The sequence below is a fragment of the Ammodytes marinus genome (genome assembly GCF_949987685.1).
Source record: "Ammodytes marinus genome assembly, chromosome: 8".
Classification (NCBI taxonomy): Eukaryota; Metazoa; Chordata; class Actinopteri; order Uranoscopiformes; family Ammodytidae; genus Ammodytes; species Ammodytes marinus.
In genome coordinates this window covers 16,644,736-16,669,233 of record NC_137212.1, presented here as the reverse complement: position 1 = coordinate 16,669,233, position 24,498 = coordinate 16,644,736, and the positions used below count along the sequence as shown (strand labels likewise).

The following is a 24,498-nucleotide window of genomic DNA, read 5'->3' as shown; positions in this document are numbered from 1 at the left end:
GAAATCCAACGCCAAGAGTGGCAGCCTGTGGAATGTGGATGTTTTTTCAGGAAGTGATGATTATCAGCAGGAAGAACAGCCGAGTGAATGCTAGAGAGGGAGGCGTATTTGTCAAACTATTGTAAGAGGCCAGAGAGCAAAATCATGCAGATGGACGTACACAATCATGTGGTCGCTTTTTGTTAGTGTGCTATTGTCTAAAGCTATTGCCATTGTGTCACAGTAATCCAGAAAAATAAGTATCTGTACCGTTGACGCTGCGTGTCCTGTGACTCTGTGTTTGTGAAATAATCTTGCAATGCCATGTTGACACTGTAACTGTACAATCTTGCATTGATTTTCAAATTTTTTTGGCTGCAGAGACGGTTCTGGGAGGAATATGTGCGGGAGAGCAGTCCATCTGGAGGGCTGGAGACGGTGGTGGGCGGAGTCCACTCTCTCTACTTGATCGTGCCATTGTTGCTGGTCGTGGTCGTCATTGCCACCGTCGGTATCACCGTGTGGCGCTGCCACTCCCGCAAGCGCTCAGAGCGCAGCCCCAGCCTGGGACACTCGCATCACGACCACGTCCTCTCAGTGGTCTCCATGGACCATTGGGGGCGGGATTACCCCCATGGTGAGCAATCAGAAGTCAGCGTCCACAGCAGCCCAGCGTATCGAGGCTCAGAGCTCACATCAGGGGGGGGGGGGGGGGAGGGGGGGGAGGAAGCGCTGGAGACCCGCCACCATCTTATGAGGAGGCTGTGGGCCATACAGATGTCCAAATAGAGACGGAGCCTCCTCCACAATATGAGGATATAGTCAACTCCAACTCTGCTGGTGTCAACGGCGGCCACGGCGGCCATGGGAAGTAGACCGGCCTCTCACTACCACCCCAACAAAAGCCCTAACCTACACTAAAGACCATCTTATCATTAAGCAGTGCCACTGCTGTGGTAACACCAGCCTTCCCCATTCAACGCACCCAGAGAAACACTATTAACTGTCTGGTCAATGGACTAATGCAATCTTTGCCTGGGCCAGCGCTGTTGACATTTGCACTAACCTTTCGTCGGATGAGGTGAAGTGATAACAGTATGGAGCAAATGATATGTTGCAATACCAAAACCAACCAACACCTCTCTGCTGATGTTCCTGGTGTCACATCTATGCTGTCACACTGTAGCAAACGACTTAACTCTGCAAGCATAACAAATGATACATATGGCGTAAAGAGAAAAAAAAGGTTTCTGTTCGCCATAATGAAGGACAACTATTCTAGAAGTGTATATCGGATTGGACCGATGCTTTATTGAAGGTTAGTGCCAAGTTTCGAAGACTGTAGTGGCCAACAGCAGATATTTTCAACCTATTTATAACTTTAAATTGTCCTCTTTATTGCCAAACAATAAGTATTTACTTTTTCAACAACTGTTTCAACAACAATTTCAAATTAAACATGTTTTTAAAAGAAAAATAATCAAAAAACAAACTAAAAAATATGCTTATCATTTCTTCTAGCTAACCTTATGCCAAACAATTATGTTCTCACCCATCCAGCACACATGAGCAACCAGCTGACTTGATTCTAATTTACACTTAGGGGCACTTTACACGGTGAAAACGTGACAGTTTTCCCGTTTTTGGTTTTTTTAAAAACCCCGTTCAGACACAATTTATCTGACATCTTCACTCGTATACATGTTTTCAGAGGAAACGGGACGAAATCGCTGTAGTAGCAGTGTATAGGCATGCCAAGCCAATAGTCAGCGGTGACACTTAGCCTAGTAGATAGCTCTTCCGGTACAATTTGATGCATAAAACCTTACTGTAACTGAAAATTAATGCCATTAACGTTCTTAAAGCGGTTGGTGTAAGCTTGGGGTTACAAGTATTGTAAATTACAAGCTTTCTGTCCTCTTATTTCACCGCATTGAACTTGTGAAAACAGAAGACATACTGATAGTGAAGGGGCTTTGTGAGCGGCTACTTTCCTGTTAGGCGTACTTCAAAATAAAAGTCGACTCACGTTTGTCCAGTGAAATGCTAATGTTTAGCCAGTGAAATGCTTTTACTGTGAAGCAGTAACTTAACCGCTGCGCGCTGAACTATGGATAGTGTTTTTTAATGTAGAGAGAGCCGTGTCCCTGGCATATAGAAGCTACACACATTTATTTTGCTAGAAAAACCGGCAGAGCACAAATCTTTCCCCAGAAAAGGTGGCGGGTGGTCTCAATAACTTACTAATCGCTTAGACTAAATTGGCAAGTGTTATATTTGAGCCCTGCACGACACTCTCCGCTGATCACAGTGATGGTGCCGCGGAGACACCTTTCATGTTATGTTGTCTTCTAACTTTATAACTCGCTGTGGGTATTTTGACAGCAAATGTTATAGACTACGCAGGGTTTTTCTTGGCTCAGAATGGGCCTTTGGGGGGTCAGTACGCGACCGACTTTTTTTGGGGTCGCGACAGTAAAGGCAAACGGTTTGTGTATTTTAAGAGGGGTGTTGGGAGAGGGGAGTTTCTGTCCAGCTCAAGAGCATTTCAGTCAGCCTGTCAATCACTGCGTTACCATGGAGCTCACTGACGCGTATGAAATCACAATAAACAACCTGTAGATATGAAGTCAAAATACTAATAATGACTAGGCCTACCTGTTTAATACTTTAATTGTTTCTAATTGATCTAAAGGTAGGGCTGCTCAATTATGAAAAAATCATAATCATGATTATTTTGAGTAATCACATTGTGTTATCACGATTATTAAAGACAGTTAATCATTGATTTAAGAACATTATGCATTTATTTTACTTTTAACAAGGTTTTTTTCTAAAAACACCATGACTTTGGACTTTAAACAAAGGCCTAATTGAACTGAAAACAGGGAGAATAGAAATAGGCTAAATAAGTGAAACATATTTTTAATAATTTAATAAAAATATGTAAAAATAAAAATAACCAGTTGTAAATGGTGTTGATAGGGCACGTCTTTTGCTAGCATTGAATGTAAGGGCATGATTTATTTATGTCTCGTGGAGCTGGCTGGATAGGCAGTTGCATTGTAGTGTTGACAGTTGTGGTGGCAGGAGTTAAGGAGCTTTAAACTTCCTGTGTTTTTATTCATTGATTGCTTGGTCATAGACCACTATGACTCGACTTAAAGTGAATAAACAAATTGGTCGGGATGTTTAAAGGTGCAGATCAGGTCGTATATCACTTTTCTTTCTCTCTCTCTGTCTCTTGGTCGCGTATGTCATGTTACTCGCGTGTCCGCGCGTGACAAATCTTGCACATTATTTTAGTTTGTTGTGAGTCTGAAGTGTTTTCAGACAACACAATTAGTTTTACCTTTATTCTCGTCATCTAGAAGTTTTTCAAAACACCCGGCAATGCGCAACATCTCCCTCGTACTCTCTGGACTAGCCGTTAGCGAAACTATCAGGTGAGGGAGGGGCCGAGCGGAGCTCACGGCTGAAAGGGTTTGCTGCATTTATAAGCCTGCATGCCCCGGCGAGCGGAACAATGATAGTTTAATAGCGATTATCCCCGACCTGATTTCTTTTTTTACAACTGAGATTGCAAGTAATATGACTGGAATGGCGCGGAAATGGAAACACATTTGGAGCCGTTTTAAGTAGATTTTTATTTATTTATCTATATATATAAAAAAAAAAAAACACTTTGGCGCTGAGGATTTTCCTTTGGGGGGCGCTAAAATTCCTTTGGCGGGCGCCAACATTTTTTGAATGCAGGAAAAACCCTGCTACGCATACGTGAAGTGGAGCGGTGACGTCAGCGTTACCAGGGTAAATGGTTTCGGTGTTTACAAGAAACCAAAACCGTTGTGTTTTCCAAAAAATCCTCCCTGGGAGGTGATCTCAAAAACCTGCGGTTTCATGCTTGCGTTTGCTGTTTTCATGTAAATGATATAGTGTAATCGTGAAAATATTATCGCGTATGCACCGTTTCGTGTTGTTGTGTAAAGTGCCCCTAAGTCAATTAGAATCAAGCTCTGGTTTTGTTGCTCTTCACTCATTCACTTCAGCTCGTTGCAACTGTCGGGCTGGCTTGTCTGGGCTTGTTTACTAGAAACAGTAATTGAAATGAAATGTCTCCAAAGGCTCCCCATGGTTTTTATATTGGGCGTTAAAGGGAGATTTAAGACTCAACCCTTTTGGTAAATGATTGGGCTAAAGAAACAAAAAAAATTGTCAACACAAGGTTGTGTGTTGTTAATTATCACTGGGTTCAGCACTACTTGTGATTCTCCTACAGTACAATCATTAATTTGATCCATTGTTTATACCAAAAACATTGATTGGTGCAGGTTTAAACAGTCAAGTTACAAACAAATTGCATCGGTCCAACTTCAGTATGCATTTGTGAATGTTTAGATGTAAAATGTTTAAATTGAAGATACGGCTCTTCGGTTATAAAGGGAGTGCTGATGTGTTTTGTATGTGTCAACTGCGTTTAGTTTGGTGATGCATGCAGCTTGTTGTGTACACCTGAGGTCGGTGCTGCCTCCGCACTGTTTGTTGGTGGATAGTGCTCGCCGGCCCATGTCCACCTCTGGGCCATTGATGGTTGCTTGAAGCCCGCTTTAACTGTGAAAATGTTTCCTAACCTTTCCCCTAAAGCAAATGACCGTGTCTGTATAGACCCTTCTGCTGTGCCACTTATGCTAAAAGTACACAGAATTCTTCAAACAGGTTTGCAGGTACACCATACAAAACAGAAGTTGTGGGATGACTTGCATAGGAATGTAGATCAGAAATAATGGTAATGGAAGTTTCAGGAAAAGTTATCAGCAGGTAAAGATCCTGTATTTAACGTTACTATGGATGGACAGTTCACGTTAAGCATGTGTAATGTACCTGTATATATGATTATGTATAGTCAGTGTGAAAGTAAGTTACAGAGATTGTTTTTTTTACTGCATAGGAATGCAGTGACTGCATTGATACTTGAGTAACTATTATACAGTAGGTTGTGAGTAAATGAAGGCACTTTGTGTTTAAACTCAAAGCTGTTGAGCTCTTTGGAAACTAGGACAGGCTGGTCTGACTTCTTCAATGTCACCGTAACGATGTCAATGTAATCCTCTGGAAAAAAATGCTCATACCAGGGTTCAACATAACTTTTTTTTCCTACTGGCCCGCCGGGCCAGTGGATCCGAGTTTTACTGGCCCCTTGTATATTTTCACTGGCCCTGCACACACTTTTTTTTTCTTCATAATTTAGTGTCAATAATTATAATACCTGTATTACAAAAATAAAGAAAGATAACCAGATCTAAAGGGAATATCTATACTGTAACAGTATAGATATTCCCTTTAGATTTGGTTATTTTTCTTTTAGTTAATTATATGAAATGTTGATATTGCTCATATACATAATATAAAACCAGGCAAACATATTGAATTAGAAGCCTACAACTGAAAGTATGTTGAAAGAGTCGGCCAGTATTTTAAAGTCCAGTAGTTTGAAGGTTGTTGTTATTCTTGAATTTGGGCAGTTTAATGAATAGTTCACCTGCAGAAGTCATGTTCAAACATAAAAAAAATAATAAGAGATGAAGGTCTGATCATTCTTTGTGGTGTGGTAGGCTGTTTTTATTACTTTCTCTATATGCATTAGGGATGTGAATGTGTCGACCGAATGACCGGTTTTCCACTTGCGCTCAAGTTGACTTTAAAAATAGAATAGAAATCCGAAAATCAGTGGGTTATGCCGTTTTTTTAATGGGAGATTTCACCGTGTATGTGAGTTCACGTCTGGTCGTGAGCGCGCTGCAGCAGTGTCACTTCTCCATGAAGTGTCAGCTTCACATATAAGATTCCGGTGTGGGACCATTTTTTCAAACTATTGATAAAAAACAATGCAGTGCAAAATATGCAGCATAAGTTAAACGCTCGACGTTAAATCACCTTAGAAACACACAATGCCTTCGTCCGATCACAGCAGCGTTTTACCGTGTGATCTCGCCAGCGAGTGAGCCGCTGCGCAGATGAACTGTGGTTTGTGGCTAAAATAATAACCGGGGATATTCTCCCCGTTAGCGATTTCAATGGGAAAGACTTCCGCGATCTGATTGAATGTCTCGAGCCTGAAAACACAGTGCCAAACTGCGCGACTAGGCTATAGGAACTGTACAGTGAGCGGAGTCCCTCCGTTCGTTTCTGTCTACAACCGACACAATCACCGGAGACGCATTCACAGCGTTTAAATAACGCCTCTCATTTGTATTACCATTGGGGCTTGGATGCAAATACTGTAACATTACGGCGGCAGATAAAGGAAAAGCGCAGTTATCATTTTCTGCACCTCAACCTCTGCTGTGGGAAGAAAGAAAGGGGGCAGAGTAAGTCGATTGATTTGTCGACTCGCAGGCGGACGGTAGGCAGCTCTGCCAACGGAGCGAGAGTGCAACCGCTTGTTGCTCCGCCTGTCTAAACGCCCACGCATCGGTTGTCCACTGGCCTTTCATTAAAAAATATATTTTATATTAGGTTTATTATATTGAGTCTTAAATAAACACTGCTTTCATTACGACTCTGAACGCGCATTTCAATGAACCATGATGTAGTCTACAAAAAGATACTGAACTGTGATTGGCCAGTCACTGGCCCGGGCGGGACAGTGACTGGCCAATCAACTTGCCCTGCATATGATTTTACTGGCCCCGGGCCATCGGGCTATACGTTATGTCGAACCCTGCATACTCTATATGCAATGTTGCTGCATACACTCTTAAAAACCAAATATATGTCTAATATGATACTGATGTCACATGTCTGTCTTCACTTCAGACTTTGAGCACTGATTATTATTCTTATACTTTTTTTCATAAGTTGAACTGTGAACCTCAGCACTTGCTACTAACCTTAACCTGAGTTGTGCTCTTGGAGGGAGTGGGGGGGCAATTTTGGTTAGCTCAGTTGTTGTACTGTTACTCGCAGAGACCCCTTTTTTTTTAACAACGCCTTATCAAACGAGCAAAATGTTCTATGACATTAAATGCAAGGGAATTTGTTATAAATCCTATATGTGCAACAGCTTGAATTAATTTGTAATAAATTTTAAATGTGCTAAGAGTCTCCTCAGTGTCTTGTGAACGTGATCCAGAGAGAACAAATGTGTTAGTGTTAAATCATTTCGAAACGTGTCAGTCATTCCTGAATGCTGAGTTTAAAAAGCAGGGTATCGGACTTGAAAAGTTGACTTAAGTGCCTAAACAAACGGAACAAAATGTTGAAAAAACTTCAAAAAGTTTGTGGTATATGGGGAAAAATGTACTATAAATGATTTTTTACATTTCCAATTTCCATTTTGTTGTACATACATTTCTCTCTTCGGCCTTGATTTTATCCCATAAGGACCCATGGTGACACCCACGTAACACACACTTTGAATGTCCTACAATCTTCCATATACAGCTTTTTTGTTGACTTTTACTCATTAAGTCCCTAAGTGACATATACTCAACGTCCTGGTGTGGTGGTAATGTGACAGTCATGTGACTATGTCAGGAAGTGACTTCCCAAAAATTGCATTGTGACATGTGCACACAAGTGAAGGACCCAGCTCATTTTAAAAATCTTTTTTTTTGTTACTAAAGGTGAGTTTAAACCCATTTAACAATTATAATGCGTTAATAAGGTGTCCTTTATTACATTTAACTTAGTCTGACCATATTTCATGAATAAATTAATGTAGAACAAGTTAGGTAAATATCGCTGTGACGTATACGTCACATCGGGTTTTAGCCTTAAAATATTCTTGGAAATTCTGATGTGACATATTTGTCACAATAACAAGAATGGTAATAAGCCGCTCAATTAGTTACGCTGTTTCAATTATTTTTAATTAATGTATGTTCTTTTGTGCAATTCAAAGTACATTTGAACATATATAATAAAAAAATAATGATAAATTATTATGTTATTGATCAAATATATTACAAAACTATTTTTGCATATCTGTAAATAAAACAAACACAATTCACTGTCCTATGCTGGTCCCATTTGAATGTAAAAGGCTAATTGTTTTATTTTTTCTTATGTATGACTGAGAATAAGCACTACACTGTTGAGAATGCACTTGAGATCATCATGGGAGATGAAAGTGAATTTGAAGGCTGTGACGACAATTGCTTGGATGAAGACCCAGAGGACCCTGATTACACTCCCAACAAAAAAGAAATGGAGAGGGAGTGGTGTGGCGATTCAGACTCTAGTGAATCAAGTGATGTAGATAGATGAAGTGCCACAACCAAACACAACAATTTTCTTGGAGAAAAGCAGGCCTCCCCTGGCAGGCCTAGAGGGCGGGTCCCCTCAAGAAAGTGTGTAGTGGGCTCAGGAACTGGACAGTGTTTGTGTGGTTGCTTGAGCGCCTTCAGGAGCTGGTAGCTAGCATGCTGGGGCTGGTAGCTAGCATGCTGGTTGCTGGAGGCCGGGGACTGGAGCTTGCTGCTGGAAGCCAGCGACTGGAGCTTGCTGCTGGAGGCCGAGGTCGACTCGGAAGCTGGAGAGCATTGTGGTAATGGAAGGCAATCCAAACTCACCAGAGGCAGAGGCTTGTAGCTGGGGACCGGGGGCAAAGGCTTGTAGCTGGGGACCGGGGGCAGAGGCTTGAAGCTGGGGACCGGGGGCAGAGGCTTGAAGCTGTGGACCGGGGGCAGAGGCTTGGGCTTGTGCTGGCAGCTGGGAGACCAAAACTCAGGAGGGTATAAAAAGCTCTTTGCCCACTCTGGTAGGGACTCCCCAAGCCAAGGCTGTAGCTCCACAGCTCGGTGTGCCAGTGTCAAGGCTGCCTCTCGGTGGTCGAGTGTGGGGCCTTTCTCCCAGGCTTTCTTGAGGCAAGAAAGGTTAATGTTACCTCCTCAAGCTCGACCTCAAAATATCTGTCTGCTGGGTCCATACTTGGTCTGAGTATTCTGTTACGGTGAGTGGCAGACAGGCAGGCAAGGAGGACTCAGATGCAGACAGTTTCACTAGAAGACTATTTATTCCTTCCAAAAACTCCAAGAGGCGCAAAAAGGCTAGGCACATGGAACACAGGGACAGACTCACCAACAGGTACAATACTCAGACAGGGAACAAAGACACACAGGGATATACACACACAAGACAGGGCAGACAACGAGGGACAGGTGAAACACATTAGGGGAGGGAGCAGTAATCAAACAAGAGGGAAACTTGACAGGACATGGGAAGGAACAAGACAGACATACCAAAATAAAACAGGAAACACAGGTAACCACCAAAACAAGACAGGACAAAGACAGACCATGACAACAGTATCTTGTTGAGAGGTGCTCCAATGAGGCAATGTTATGTGATTCTATTCAGTTTGCGCAGTGGCGAAGTGGGTAGGGAGTTCGCCTCTGGTGTGCAGGGTCGGTAGCCTGGCTCCGCCCGCCCGCCTACTTCCGGCCAAATTTTATTTTCCCTTCAGTAGTCAGTCTGGATGTACAGCCCATTTCCCAGTTTTGCCGGAGATTCGACAGCCGGTCCAATCAGCGAACAGAGCGAGTGGCTGAGAACGATGACGTCAAAGTCGCGCTCCAGTTTCAGTTGCCAGAAGCCGGCTCATGACACACGTGACGACCAAACGTTATGCGATTGGTTGGCTAATCCAGAGTGGCACTGGGCAGATCCAATAGTTGTAAACTTTAACAGACACCCGCCTCCGTGAGTGAACGTTTGCCAATTACAGCACTGCCAGACCTTCTGTACAAATGAAATGAAGTACAATGGTCTGGTAGCACCAGGCTACAGGGTCGGAGGTTCGATCCCCCGTCTCCCCGCCACATGTCAAAGTGTCCCTGGGCAAGACATTGAACCCCAAATTGCTCCCGATAGTTAGCTTAGTAGTAGTTAGCGTAGTTACCCTGCGTGGTAGCTGCTGCTATCGGTGTGTGATTGGGTGAATGTGTACAAAACAATGTAAAGCGCTTTGAGTCTGTGAAAAATGGAGATAAAGCGCTATATAAGTCCATTTACCATACCATAAAACAAATCTTCAAAATAATTTGTTGTTAAACAGAACTGTTAAAGTCACAATATTGATATATGTTGTGGAAATGCAAATAAAAATGCAAATGTGGGTTACTAAGCAGAAAAAACTGTCATGTTGATTCATTCTCAATTAAGGAATACATTTACCATAAACGCCCAATGTGACATATGTGTCACATCACAGATCTTTGACATTAAGGGGTAGTATTTGAAAAAAAACTTCAGAAATGTGTTCTTTGTGGTCCACTTGGTCTGTGTTATATCTGCCATATTTTTCCTTTAAGGAGAAATGGGTCTGGGTTCTTATGGGTTATAAAACAAAAACATCCATTGTTTTAAGTACTTAAACATCATTAGATTTATTAACATTTCATGTTGCACACACATGCCTACAGTGGCCCGATTTTACCAACATTTTCCCTTTCAGTGCTTTGTTTAAGAAAAGTAGGAGAGCAGGGCACTGACAGCTTCAAGTACAGCACGCCACATTTGGCCCAGGCACCGAGGAAAAAACTATTCAGCTTGTGTTTGACACAAACACTTATTTAAAAAGCACATGATCAATGTGAGATGACCCAAGAGTGGATTCCACCTGTGAAGTTAAACTATTTGGTCTCTCTTTAGTTTGCCAGGCAGGATGCAGTGACAGACACAAAGTCATAAGGTTAAAAAAAACAATGTCCCTTTGGTGAAGCAATCCCAGTGTGATTAGGTGTCGACACGGCTGACTTGGCAAAACGTAGCTAACAGAAAAGTACCGACGCAGATTTATAAACTCCATACTATATAAAGACAAGTGCACTGCAAATTCATGCTCTTTTGGTAAACAGTGGAACAGTGTTCACAGATGTAGTCAAACAGGTCACACCATCAGAAAAATACTAGGACGGTTTCCTGGATGTCCATGTTGACGTGCAAACCTCTGCACACTGCGGTCACACCCACTCCTTGGGATTTCGCAACACCTCCAGCATCTCAGCCTCCTGGGTACCTTCAGCAGGCTCGTGCATGTACTCCCACCTGAGGATGAAGGGGGAGTTTGTTACCAGGCAACGCAACAACGGCTCGTCACTGTCATACAAGAGCACGGCCGGCGCTGCTTCAAAGCCACTGTCATCTTACCTGGCAGTGAGGGGGAGAGACATGAGAATGCTCTCCACTCTGGAGCCAGGCGTGGCCAAGCCAAACTTCACTCCGCGGTCATACACCAGGTTGAACTCCACATATCTAGAAGAGAGACATAAAACCTGCTGTAGACACAACGCTTAACTTCATTAAAAACCTGCTTCAGAAATACGAATAATACAGCACCGTGAGAATTAGGTCACCTTTGTTTATTTGTTAAAAGTTACTATTGCACAATCATTTAAGTATTCCAGCTTGGTGCACTTATGTTAAAAACAGTAACCAAATTCACATTTTCTATCCAGGAGTTTACAAGACACACTGACTTTAAAAACTGTTTCAAATTAATCTGCTCCTTCAGCTGCATAACCACACAACTTTAACCCATTGATACCGGCTGCTGCGCGACGCAACATTGTAGCTCCTGCTGCGTATAGCGCAGCATTGATGCTTTATCTAATTTTCATGGCGCGTGCAGCATAGAATGCTGTCATCGGTTCAAATACACATGAGGTGGGGTTTGTTGATTTTTTTAAACCATGTGACCACCCAAATGTTGTGTGGTTTGCCGAAAATCACATCAATCAAGAAAATAACTAAATAAAAATAAATAAGCCGGCTGTGTCGGCGATAGTGTATTACAGAACAGTTTGTGGCGTTCGGAGCGCAGAATCTAGGTCTACTATAGGCTACTGACGAAAATCACACAACACATTGCATCTATTTATTAACAATATTTATGAATTTAGGCTATATTTTGCTGCTCCAACTCAAATTCAGCCCAGCACAGTATTTTTTCTGAAAACCCTCAGGAGATAAGGACACGTATCCTAGATTGCCATACTCATCAATGGGTTAGCTGGTAAAGTTAACTGAAGGTCATTAAAAAGACTGCGCCATGGATCGTTCGAGCCATTCACTCTAGTCCAGGGGTGTCAAACATACGGCCCGCGGGCCGGATCCGGCCCGCGAGATGATTTGATCAGGCCCGCGACCTGTAGAGCATAAATTTCTGAGTATGTCAAAAAAAAAAGTAAGTCTCTAGCCCATTCCTGTGAGGAGTTATGAATTTTTAAAGAAATAACCGAAATGCTCACTCCTGCCGCTAGGGGGCAGCCTAAATAAAAAAAGCACATTTTAGCAACGTGGGAAATGGTAATTGGCAATCCTGCTTCACCGCTATTAATGTTTCCTCCAGTGCTTTATGGCAAAGTAAAAACCAAAAAAAAAAACATTTTTATTTTTAGTACATTTATTTTATTACTTTTTTATAAAAATAAAACTATTTTTATTTTTAGTGCTGAACAATTAATGTACTAGCAAGCGTGGTGTGTCTGCGGCTCTGTGTGCGCAAAACGAGCAGGAGCATGCTAGTGTAGGCCTACAAGATTTATTTCCTAATTTTCAATGCTGCTTTATTTTTATGTTTTAAATTGGGAAAAACAAATTCCAAAACAACCAATAACCTCTGTATTTAAAAATAAATCAAAACAGTAGAAGTTGCACTTTTATTTAATTGTATTTTGTACAGTCTGCATGTTTGCACAAAATGTGTCCCTGTACATATAGTAAACAAAATTGGACAACTGTAAGGTCAGTGCCTGTTGTATTTGTGTATTCAAATAAACAGTTGTTTATTTCATTAGTGCACATTGGCATCTTTGAGCAAATTACCCCCAAATTTTTTGCTGCGGCGCTGCGCGCCGCACCTCCTATTCCCATGGCCGGCAGCAACCTTTACTAAGACATCTCCTGGGGGGTACAGAGATCCCTTGTGATCCGTGATAATGTAGGTTACAAATGTAGGCTGAGTGATAAAGCATATTACTGAAAAACAAAGTTAGGGATTTGGAGTTATTTTGCCATTATTTTACTAGTCCGGCCCACCTGAGATCAGAGAGGCTGTATGTGGCCCTCGAACCAAAATGAGTTTGACACCCCTGCTCTAGTCTATATTTCATTGATCCAATCCCTGACTTAATCTGTAGCTCCATAATGCTTATCTACCATTCATAAACTACTAGCCTTTTAGCCCAATCTCTGGGTTGTAGTCTTTCACTAAATGACACACTTAATAAGTTAAACTAAATTATAACTGCGACCAATCACTTATCATAAGCAAGTTAAATCTGTGTGTAAGATTAACTCTTGAACTTTTTAAGCAGTACCGGTACGGTGAAGTCAAATTTATATGTTTTATTTGTATGAATTATAAAATTCTCCTATATAACATGACTCTTTCCCGTGCACCTTTTCTTTTGCAGGTATTTTACTCACCTTCCCCTTCGCACCTGCTGCCAGCCCTTCTCCTCTTCACTGAAGGAGTCTTTGAGGTGTTTGTATACGATGGGCAGGTAACAGGGAACCACGGTGCGGGCACAGCTCTTGACAAAGCTGAATGCCTCTTCCTGGCTCGGGGCGTCCATGTCATCGAAGAAGATTCCTCCTATGCCACGTGTCTCCCCTCTGTGCCGGATGTAGAAATATTTGTCACACCTTGAGGAGTAATGGAAGGAAATCAAATCATTAAGGTCAGGTATAGTAGCTACTCAATTAAAACAAAAACAACACGTTTTCAAAAATACATCAACTGATCACTTTTCCAATTTGACTTTTTAAACCTGAGCTGAACATGGGAATATTCAGGAGATGTATGCAACTATGACAAAAAGGACAAAAAAAAAGGTCAGATAAAAGCACATCTATTTGCTCCCATGTCTGTCTGGTAAATATGAAGATAAAGCCAGGAGAATATTAGCTTATAGTTAGCATAAAGAAGCAGGGGGAAACAGCTAGCCTGGTTTCCCCAAATGCCTTATCATTTTCTTTCAAAAATTCCATTTCAATACAAGGCCAAATCAGATTAACCACACCCACACTTTTCATATCCCCAATGGTCATTCATTGGCTAACGGCATGGCCCAACGATTTTTCTGCAACTGCAGAATTTAAGCAGACACTTCCTCTTATCAACATCTTACAGTGAGGATACACCCATTGTAATCCACACCACAAACACGCAGAAATCATGCTGTCAGGCGCGTACGTGCTGAGCTACACGGCAAGACTAATCCTCAAAAACTGTACCATTTCTTGAAGTCGGGGTAGTACTGCGAGTGGTGCTTGTCACAGGCCTCCTTCAGGGTGTTGTGGAAGACAAACGCGTCTTCTTTATTGATATAAACTGGGGTCAGGTCTGTGCCTCCACCAAACCACCACTGCTTACTGCCTGGAGGAGAGGAACAAGGTTTATCATTCATTTATGCACTCAATAGTGTCACTGGCACCAAGACACTCAGCTGACGTTGAAGTTGCGCACACTCACCATCTTCCTCTTCGATCTCAAAGTATCTGTAGTTGAAGTGCACCGTGGGGATGTGGGGGTTCTTGGGGTGGATAACGGAGCTCACACCCATGGCTGTAAACGGTAGCTTACCTGGGACAACATGAAGTACTGCATTGAACTTGATCCATTGCAACACATTAATCTGAATGAAGTTGACCAGTATACACCTCTCCAAAAATGATCAATGTACCATCTTTCCCTTTGAGGACTTTCCCTCTGCTCTTCATCTGCTTGGCGGCCTCTTCGGTCAGGTATCCATGCACCACGGAAACATTGACCCCTGCCTTCTCAAACACCTTTCCATCTTGCATCACACAGCTGATTCCCCCGCCACCTGACACACACACACACACACACACACACACACACACACACACACACACACACACACACACACACACACACACACACACACACACACACACACACACACACACACACACACACACACACACACACACACACACACACACACACACACACACACACACACACAAAGAGGGAATTGCATTTAAAGACATTGATGAGACTGGTTCGCATCATGTTACCTGACTCGGATCATGATCATGCATCTGTTCTGCTCAAGCCTGAACCCTGCTCTCACCTTCCTTCCTCTGCCACCGGTCCACCTTGAAGCTCGCACCGTCAACCTTCTCCAGGGCTCTGCAGAACTCGGCCTGCGTCTCCATGATCAACATCTCCATCCTCGTTCGCATCTCTCCTTTGCTTTGCCGTAGCACGTCTATGTCGGTCACCGGAGGAGACATGAACCCCTTGCATCTCTCCAAGATATCCCCCTCTTGCTCCGTCTCCCCGGTGGCTCTGGGTGCTTTCTGTGCCATTTCAGCCCGCTGGAAGTGGCTAGCGTTGGCTACCAAGCCCGCTACTGCCGCTGCCACTGCTGCGGCTCCGCTGAGCGCTAGGATATACCTTCTGGTTCGCCCGTTTGCGGATCTGCCTGCAGTCCCATGGGACAAGAACCGCACGCTGGTACCCCTGGAAAACCATCTTGTCCCCGGAAGCAAAGCCAGCGACCTACTGTGAGTGGAGGATAATGGCAAATGCGACTCTGCTGCTCTAGTAAACACCCTTAAATGGGATATCAGACATCGTCTCGCGGTAGTCGGAGCCGTTTTGTTTACCAAACAAAACATGATGGTGGACATATTTATGGGAAACACCCGCTTTTCTCTCGGTGCGTGGCGCCCGCTGGCAGTTATGATAGCCTACTAACTAAAACAGTATCAGAAGTTGTGTCTACGTGCTATCAGTCGCATGTCAGGTCAGGGGGCGTGTAGTGACGGAGGCATCATGGGAAAAGTAGTTCGTTAACATTCGCGGCGCCGAACTCTCCGACTACTGGAAAGCCTATAGTGAACTACAAAACCCATAGCAGCCTACAGTCATAAATACACGTGTTGCGTTAAAGGACTTCTGTCATGCTCGGTGTTTGTAGGTAGTCTACAGGAAAGACTCATTCAAGGGCTGGGTGTCATGTCTTCCCCAATCTGCAAACGAAACCAGCATAGGCCTACACATAGGCTACAGACATAACTTGAATAATAAGTTAAGCCTATTTTTTATTTAGATTCATAGGCCTGTTATCTTTTGTCCTTAACAATCTTAAACACTTTTAACCAACTCTGTTTTTAAATATTTTATTTGTTTAGGCCCACCTTATCATACTGTATCGTTTTCTTCAATGGACTATGGGATAATATTAATGATAATAGGCACAATAATAATAGTAATAATAATAATAACCTAATAATAGCCTAATTGTAGCCTAGGCCTATTTAATTTTAATATGTAGCTTATTGCGAAGTTAATGCTGAGAAGATACTTTTTAAAGTAACCTTTTACAATGTTTCTAAAAGATTACATGTGTTCCTCCATATGACAGGTTCTGATACATTGTAGCTATAAACAGTGTTGTGTTACGAGTTTGTCCTGTGTGCGCGTCCGGTGTGCGCATGCGCAGGTAGTAAAGCGTGTTGTAGGTCTCTATGACGACGGTGTCTAAACCTTTTATTGCTGCAGAGGGACTAGAAGCAGATTATGTGCACAGGTGCTGTGTGGGCCAGTTAGATGGAGTAACTGTAACAAAACAACCCGCTTGGATGCATTCTTTTACTGTTTTGAACTCAACGGGAATACTACGCAAGAACCTGCTGGAGGTGAGTTTACAAACATAGCCCACAATTTTCCACTAGGCTTCAATTATTCCGTTTTTAATTCTCTCTCGCCAGCCCTGTTTATTTGTATAGCTACGAGAGCAAATAAAAAGGATTACAGTCTAGCCTAAACGTTTAGCTCTGTCTTGTATGTGCAATTGATTCATATAGGCTATAGGTAGGCCTACAACATACCGTAGGCCTACTTAACCTACAGACGGGTCATATTTGAGTCAGAAAAACAAGAAAAATAGTTTACAGGTAACCCTGTAGGCTAGCCTAGTAGGCCTATACTGACATCTTCCCAGCAGGTGGCGATCAATCCATAACCCTATTCCAGTAAAAATGCTCGAGTTTGTAATTTTACACGATACATAATTTTTTTTTTCTTATTAATTTGATCCTCTCTAATGTGTTAATCCTTGCATGCTCATGCATACTGTAAAGCTGTGATATATGTAAACTGTAAGCTTATGTTTACTGGTATTTATGTCTGTGTAAATGAGTTTTCTGTTGTTTTGTTTTTATGTTCTGTGTTTTCTGTAGCCTATATTTGTTTTAAGGACCCCCTCGAAAGTGAGATGATTCATCCCAATGTTTCATCCTTCTAATTAAAAACTTCTGTGTAACCCGAAGGATATAATAGTAGCCTAATGAGATGAGGTAGCCTATTGATATAGGGTGGAGTTGTGCGTGCCACAAAAACAAAGTGAATGTATAATTTTAAATATTCTGATTAAATTTGAAGTGTATGTTTTTTGGATTATCCAAATAGATGGAAACTGTTGGTGTATCATGATCTGTATTTTTGTTGGATATAGGATTGCCACTCATCAAACCACTAACCTTGGTAGGCTATCAACTTTAATTTTGTCAGGAGGAGTCAATCAACAACAGCCACGACTGCATTAAAGCACAGTTTGAAACATATTTCTCGTATTTGCATTCAATTTTATTTGTTTCAGAAGTTAAAGATGTCTATTATTCACGCCAAAAATTTATGTTTATAGTATATGTATATTTTAGTTAAAATGTGTGTACAGTTGTCTTATTATAAGATGAACGAGAACATCAAAGGACACATACCAAATATTTGTAGTTGTGAGAGTAAAACTGCATAGGTTGAAGGAACCAGAGTTCTGACTCTATGCCCAAATAATTCTTTGAGGTGGGGGGGGGGGGGGGTCATAAAAATTTAAAAAAGGGATTAAGCCCTGTAGTCACCCACAAAGATTATGGTTATCAAGATATATCTGCAGTGGAGCTAAACATTCATAACCCTCTCATGGCCCAAGTGTGGGGTTCAAAGGTATTTTTGCTCTAGATCCCAAATATTGAGGATCCGATATATCTAATGTTTGTGAACATTAATATCCAGAACAAATGGCTTGGTTATCAGGTCCTTCCTTAGGCCCGGCTGCTCATGTGGCAAAACAAATGACATGTGAAATTTGTCTCTGATCTTCTTCCAGTGAAGATTATGAGTGAGGTGGTTTGCACAAAGTCCCAGGAGGAATATGAAGACGACTTTGAGAAGGATCTGGACTGGCTGATCAGTGAGGAAAGCCGGAGTGAGGACCCGGTAAGTCGGGCCTCACCGTACAAAAGTACAATCGATTGAACATCACTGGACTGACTTACTGCATCTCCTCTTATTACTTTCTATTTCTTTCTTTTTTTTATAACCCTTCTCCTTTGTTTGTCTGGACAATAACATACTGCTCCATTTACCGCACACTGTTCGCTGCATGGTGTCGACCCTGCTCTGTGACAGTGCGACAGTTGAATAGTGTTGAGTTACCAGAGCTGGCACATGTCCCTGTTTGCATGGGAATCCTACTCTGCTGTCATACAGTGACACACTTTCACTGTGCCACTACTGGATGCAATATTAATGAACACACTTTACACATATCTGTTATCACACCGGCTATCACCTGCAAAGCATTGATGTTGCTCATTTAAACCTAATTAACGAATGCATCCCCCACAGGGTCCTGACTTTGAGGACATAGAGGCAGAAATCGACAAAGAACTGGAGGAGGAAGACGATGAGAAACGGCAAGGGATGAAGAGGAAGCAGATAAGCCACAAGGAGGAGAAGAAGAAAGGCGACAAAGCGGAGGTGGAGTTACAGGAAGATGAAGAGAGGTGGCCCTCGCCGATGGAGCCAGAGGAGTATGACTCAGACAGAGACAGCCCCGGTAAGTCTCCCCCTGTGGTCCCGCCTCCTCCAGGGATGGACGAGCAGACGGAGGAGGAGAAGAAGTGCATCCTGGAGAAGATCCAGCAGGCCAATCGGGAGCTGAGGGACCAGGAGGCTCCGGACTTGACACGGCGCAGACGGCTGCATTTCAAAGAGAAGCTTGTGGATCTGGTGGTGCCTCCGCTGCACTTCGAGAAAGCCAGGAACAGCGGTGAAGCGGAAGGGGGACAGCAGGGCAGCACGGAAAGGGTCAAGGATTCAGAGGAAGTGTCAGGGAAGCTTTCCGATCTAAAACTTTCCCCTCGGGAGAAGAACGTCGAGACCGAGGGTAGCGGTGACGGAGGAGCGAAGGAGGGCAGAGTCCTTGTGGAAAAGGACGGCAAGTTTGACTTGGTCAGTCTGAAAGAGGTGGAGAGTCAAGGGCTGCTCCTCCCCCCCATAGTCAACAGCCATGGGGACTACCTGCCACCCCCTCCACAAGCTGTGAGCTCCAGTAAGGCCCACAGGTCCCCCTCCTCTCCTCGTCCCCCTCATGCTGGTTCCTCCCCCTCCACCGTGCAGAGTGTGCTGCGTGTCCCCAGACCCCCCAGCCAGCCCAGGAACAGGCCTAGCTCGGCCAGCCACAGCCAGAGAGGCAGTCAGAGGAACGGCAGCAAGCGGAGGGTGCAGTCGGCCACCGGGATGACCTGCTGCCATGCCACCTACACCCTCTCCCCACAGCAGAAAGAGCTGCTGAAGAGGATACAGGAGAGGAGGGAGAATCTGGCCAGAGAGGTAGGACAGAGGTGACATAGTTGAGTCAGATAGAGGTTGATAGAAAGTTGAAATAAATTCTAAACCCTCACCGAGTATAGAACATAAAACATGCATTGTTTTTACATATCTGGTTCACTCTGGTTTCCCGGTCCTGTCAGGCAGAGCTGAGGAAACATGAGGAAGAAGAGCAGAAAAGGCAGGAGAACGAGCTGGCGTTCAAGGCCTGGCTGATGAGGAAGAGAGGGCAGCTTCAGGAGGAGAAAAGGATCCACCGAGCCCAGGAGATGGAGAGGATGCATTCTAAGGTACGACCACAGGGGGGCACACCAACCCAACAATGCACGGCTGTAGGTCAGCGTTATTGGCTTTATGTATGAGAGTTCTGTGGTAAGAAGACTATAAACTACTGCAGAAAGTAATCACTTACATTTATGTTTTGATCGGATATTGATACTGTTTTTAGTTACTGTTAAGCCAATATTCAATAACATAACGTATAACACATCTAATTTGATTTTGACTCTAAGAATGACTTTTTAAATATTTTTTCTTAGATAATTATTTTCAAATAAGTACTACAGATTTGCTTTTACAAATCCCTCCCTTAACCTAAAAAAGGCAAGCTGATGCTTATTTAACTGTAATATTATCTCATTGGGTATTTTCATGCGAAATACGCTATTAAGTATTGCTCAAGCATGCAGACGACTGATATAAGACAGTAGTGATTCGGTCGTTTTTTCCTGAAAATAAATAAATAAATCTTTTTCTCAGAAGGAGATAAATAATTTTACCTGAGGTGTTGACTGTGGTCTATTTGTCATGAACAGAGGGGGGAGAAACCTACAATTACATACAGATCACGAAGCCTTCAGAAAGCTAAACCTCATTCACAGGAAATGCAAGAAAAGAAAAATCACAGGGCAAATTCACTTTTGTGGCGCGCGGGAGTCCAACCTATATCAATGCAAAGCAATGAATGTTTGCCATTGTTTCCACTGCAGAGAGACCCTAGTGACCCTGAAGAGTCCTTCCGCCAGTGGCTTCAGAGGAAGCAGGAGCAGCAGCAGAAGGAGAGGCAGCTGGAGGAGCTGAAGAGGCTCGAGGAGGACAGCGCTTACCTGTTGCGCAGTCGAGACGAGTGTGAGCGTGCCTTCAAACTGTGAGTTCTTTTTTCATTCATTTCAAGACCTGCTGCATTCAATTTTTCATTACACAGAAATTATTATATCATAAGAGTTGGAGCATTTTAACCGTCCTCAGGTGGCTGAAGCGGAAACAGGTGGAGAAGCAGGCGGAGCAGCAGTTGGCTCGACAGCGCTCCCGCAGGTTGGTGCTAGAGGAGCGACGCGCTCGGCGCATGAGGGACCTGATGTGTACTGTCAACGAAACCAAGCCATTCAGATTCACCGAACAGCTGGCGTACCGCTTTTGAAACCAAACACATCTATCACACAGTCATTCAACCACAAGACATAGTGTGGGGAATGAGACAATGTTTATGCTGTGTTCAGTTGTAGCTATAGGATTTTTGTTCTATAATTTCTTTTTCCGTGCTATGTAAAAAAAGAAAAAGAAAAAGAAAGTTTACCGCAGTGACCTCTACTTAGATTGAACATTAAGTTAAGATGTATTGAGTTAGTGTTTTTATTTAACTTTATTTTTACTGTATATACTTCGGCTTTGTGTAGTAGCAGATGCACTTTACTTTATATGGAGCACTTTGTGAACTGCATTGTTACGCAGCTAAAACACGAGAGCTGAACCATTTGTTTCCACTGTAATGCCTTTTGTCAGGGAGTGTTGTGGATGTACAAGGATACGCTCAGTATAACAGGTTAATAGAACAGATGAAACTGTAATTAAATATATTTCTACATATGTTTAAAAAAAAGAAATACGATTGGTAAAAATCCCTGTCTGAGTGATATGAGAGAGACAAAACACAAGTACGTTTCTTTGTATGAAAGGTATCCTTATTTGATACTAAAGAATAGTATAGGTTTGATTTCAGGTTGAACAATATAACATGAATAAATACAACCAAAATACAACATTAAGTATAGTTGTGGAATATCATATTTTTTATTTGCAGGTGTGTAAACATAAATTGTTGTGTGCTACAGCATTTCAGAATTAAATATCAGTGAAACAAAAGTGGCCAACCTCATAAATCGACAGGATCAAAGTCTCTGGTTAGCAGTTTCAATCTCTTTAGAAAGAACAGAAAAAAAGCTACTCTTTATAGTTTATTTCCATTGGATTTACAGTGCATGACTCGGCTTATCACCTGTATCATCAACACAAATATAAAGACTTAAAAGACCGAGCAAATAGATATTCCTTGAAACAGGAACGATTGACATCTTTTACGAGTAAAAGAATCCTCATATTAAATCAGACACCACAGAAGCTGTCTTATATATTATTAAAAACAAAACAAAACACAACACATAAATAAAAGTAAACCAGAAACACAAAAAAAAATGTTTTCTCAGTTTAGTGAACATGTCAACAAGTTTGCAACTCTGTGTGCCCAGAAGAGAAGAGGAGTGATGTATCACGTCAAACAACAAGAGGAACAGTGGACGAAAGACATTTTCAGTTTCAGACTTGACACAAAGATAGGGCAGAGTGCATATAAAAACATATCTGTTTCTTAAATCCTCTGTATGAGTACCATTTCAAAATCTGATAGAGAAATGGTGCACTGCCCAATGTTGAAAATAACAATGACTGGCACTGAACAAATAAAAACTATGATTGAAAACAAAATGTTGTTAGTGATACGTACGTGAACTGTACCATTTGTGCAGAAAGATTATTTATAACTTCTGACTACTAAAATGAAGCAATTTTTATTATTATTATCTGTACATAGTGTTTTTGAATTAAACCAAATGAATAAGTTCTCCAGAAAAAGAAAAAGCACAACTCAGAGCAAAATAATAATAATAAAAAAATCATCTGTTCTTCTCTTTGGCTTCTTCACAGTTAAGATTACAGGTATGAGCAGTCTTACATGAAAGAGTTTCCTTTGCTAACTCCCCGGGTACAACTTAACAAAATGAATCACTGTCACTTGAGGGAAAGAAAAAGATCCAAAGAGAGAAACTCAAGTACTGGTGTGTAAAGAAACAAGAAATAAACAGAAACACAACACAACACAACAAAAATTACAATATTATCAATCTTGCACTTCAAACAGTACAAAAATAGAAATGTTCTGATTCAAAGGTCAATTCAATAAATAGTTAAAATATTTAGGAAGATTTGATGGAAGGGGGATGACATGGAGTGAAGCTTCTAAAGTTCATCTTTGGGGTTGATGCTGAGGCCCTCCCCCCACCCCAACTCTGTGTCCATTGCTTGGATCACCTCGTCCGCCTGCAGCCTCTCCTTGGAGAGGAAAAAAAAACAAGATCGTTGAAGGTCGATTTCACAGCTGTTATTTGGAGAAAAGTTTATTATCAAGCTAGAGCAATAATGACACCAAACACTAGCTAAAGCATAGGGATTCATAAAGGAGAAGGGATTTCTCAAGAGGGGACCTCTGGCTCCATGAGGTCTATTATTTCCGTTGTTGGTTTGAGACGCCTCCAAAATGTACATGTCCAGTTTTTATATATATTTTTTTCCCCACCACTGTCCATATCTGATAATAAAGGATCTATGACCTTTCATTTATGGGGGAAGACACACTTTTGCGTTCATATTTTTTTTTCTAAATGACAAGCATGAGAATTTATAGCTGTGTTGTCCGGTAGATTGATAGGCAGAATCTACAACCATGCTGGCAGCTCTCTTATAGGCTGTACTTGCACATATCACAAAGTACATCTGAGGCTGATCTTAAGTTTTATTTGGCTTCAGTAATGGACACAGTACAGTTTTTACCTGATAGTGGCGCTACATGAAAAGTCAGAGTATCATCAAAGTTATAACAATGCTTCCTAAATGTCACTAAAAAACAGAAGAGTTTTTGTGCAAGAGGATCCATGCAATATTTTATCTATCTGAAAACTGTTGTGATACTTCAGTGTGGACCAAAGTGGCTGTTAGAATGACTAAAAGTGTATCCCTCCATTAGAAGTGTCCCTGCCTCATTCAGAAGATTTCAAAGTCAAGATGACCAGTGTTTCTAAAGTGAATAGATTTGGGCACAACATGTCCAATGTAACACCACCAAGCTTATTTGTTCGGTACATTTCACAACTTGTATTTAAAATCAAACCTTGAAGCGGAGTGACTGTCACTATTATGGAACGTTATTTAAGAGAAACATGAAAGAGTAGTTTACCAGTTCTCTAAAGAGAGGGTCCAGGGTGAACCACAGAGCGACGGCACACCTCTGCCCGCTGGTGACGGCCCTCACACCGTGGGGGTTCTCCCCTCCTGATGAGAAACCCACCATCCTGCCACACTTTGGCTTCACTGATGCCTGGAGAGGAGGGACAGAGGAGAGCTTCATGTTAGAGGAACGCCTCGAATAGAAAAAAAAAAAGTGAATTCAGGACTTTATTGTAATCCCACGTGAGTAACGACACCCTGTTGTGCTTAGATTTTGTTAGTAATGTACAATGCTTGTGGCCAGTGTAGAGAGCAACATGAGATTACCACAAACATGATTCCTCCATTTCATAACTTAACCCCCATGTAACCTCATTTAAAACCTCAAATAACTTGTATAGCCTTCATGTGATGTTGACCAACTTGGTTCTTACCGTGACTGTTTTGGCATCCATTTCTGTGAATATGAACTCCCCTCCTTCAAAATCTCCATTTATATATAACAGTGCACTGTAAATTAAAAAATGAAAATAAATGAAAAGGTGAGGTTAGTGCATTAAAACTTTGCAGGGGATGCAGATGACGCTGAGCGA

General features: G+C 42.2%; 4 protein-coding genes across 4 annotated transcripts in view; 2 read left to right on the top strand and 2 right to left on the bottom strand.

Annotated features, from left to right (window-relative positions):
* Positions 1 to 351: 351 nt before the first annotated feature.
* prrg1 (proline rich Gla (G-carboxyglutamic acid) 1) lies at positions 352 to 5,253 on the top strand (the record flags this gene model as incomplete). The annotated part of the gene is given in 2 exon segments (XM_080032813.1): positions 352 to 679; positions 682 to 5,253. Coding segments are annotated over 2 exon segments (501 nt in total), but the record flags the coding sequence as incomplete, so codon positions are not given.
* A 5,124-nt stretch (positions 5,254 to 10,377) lies between these two features.
* On the bottom strand, positions 10,378 to 15,748 carry cpox (coproporphyrinogen oxidase). Its single transcript, XM_080032703.1, has 7 exons — positions 15,084 to 15,748; positions 14,670 to 14,813; positions 14,459 to 14,569; positions 14,221 to 14,362; positions 13,411 to 13,629; positions 11,131 to 11,235; positions 10,378 to 11,028 (listed from the first exon to the last, which is right to left on the bottom strand). The coding sequence occupies exons 1-7, from the start codon at positions 15,643 to 15,645 to the stop codon at positions 10,944 to 10,946; spliced, it is 1,368 nt and encodes a 455-aa protein (XP_079888829.1). The 5' UTR covers positions 15,646 to 15,748; the 3' UTR covers positions 10,378 to 10,943.
* Positions 15,749 to 18,133: 2,385 nt separating this feature from the next.
* Positions 18,134 to 21,050, top strand: ccdc181 (coiled-coil domain containing 181; the record flags this gene model as incomplete). The annotated part of the gene is made up of 5 exons (XM_080033238.1): positions 18,134 to 18,235; positions 18,647 to 19,633; positions 19,774 to 19,920; positions 20,620 to 20,777; positions 20,879 to 21,050. 5 exons carry the CDS (start codon positions 18,134 to 18,136, stop codon positions 21,048 to 21,050), a joined length of 1,566 nt encoding a protein of 521 aa, XP_079889364.1.
* A 631-nt stretch (positions 21,051 to 21,681) lies between these two features.
* p3h2 (prolyl 3-hydroxylase 2) overlaps positions 21,682 to 24,498 on the bottom strand; it is a 60,344-nt gene continuing 57,527 nt past the window's right edge. The window contains exons 13-15 of the mRNA XM_080033398.1: positions 24,340 to 24,415; positions 23,916 to 24,056; positions 21,682 to 23,014 (exon numbers count right to left, since the gene is read on the bottom strand). Coding sequence (XP_079889524.1) covers positions 22,922 to 23,014; positions 23,916 to 24,056; positions 24,340 to 24,415 — 310 coding nt within the window. The 3' untranslated portion in view covers positions 21,682 to 22,921. The remainder of the gene's footprint in view (positions 23,015 to 23,915; positions 24,057 to 24,339; positions 24,416 to 24,498) is intronic.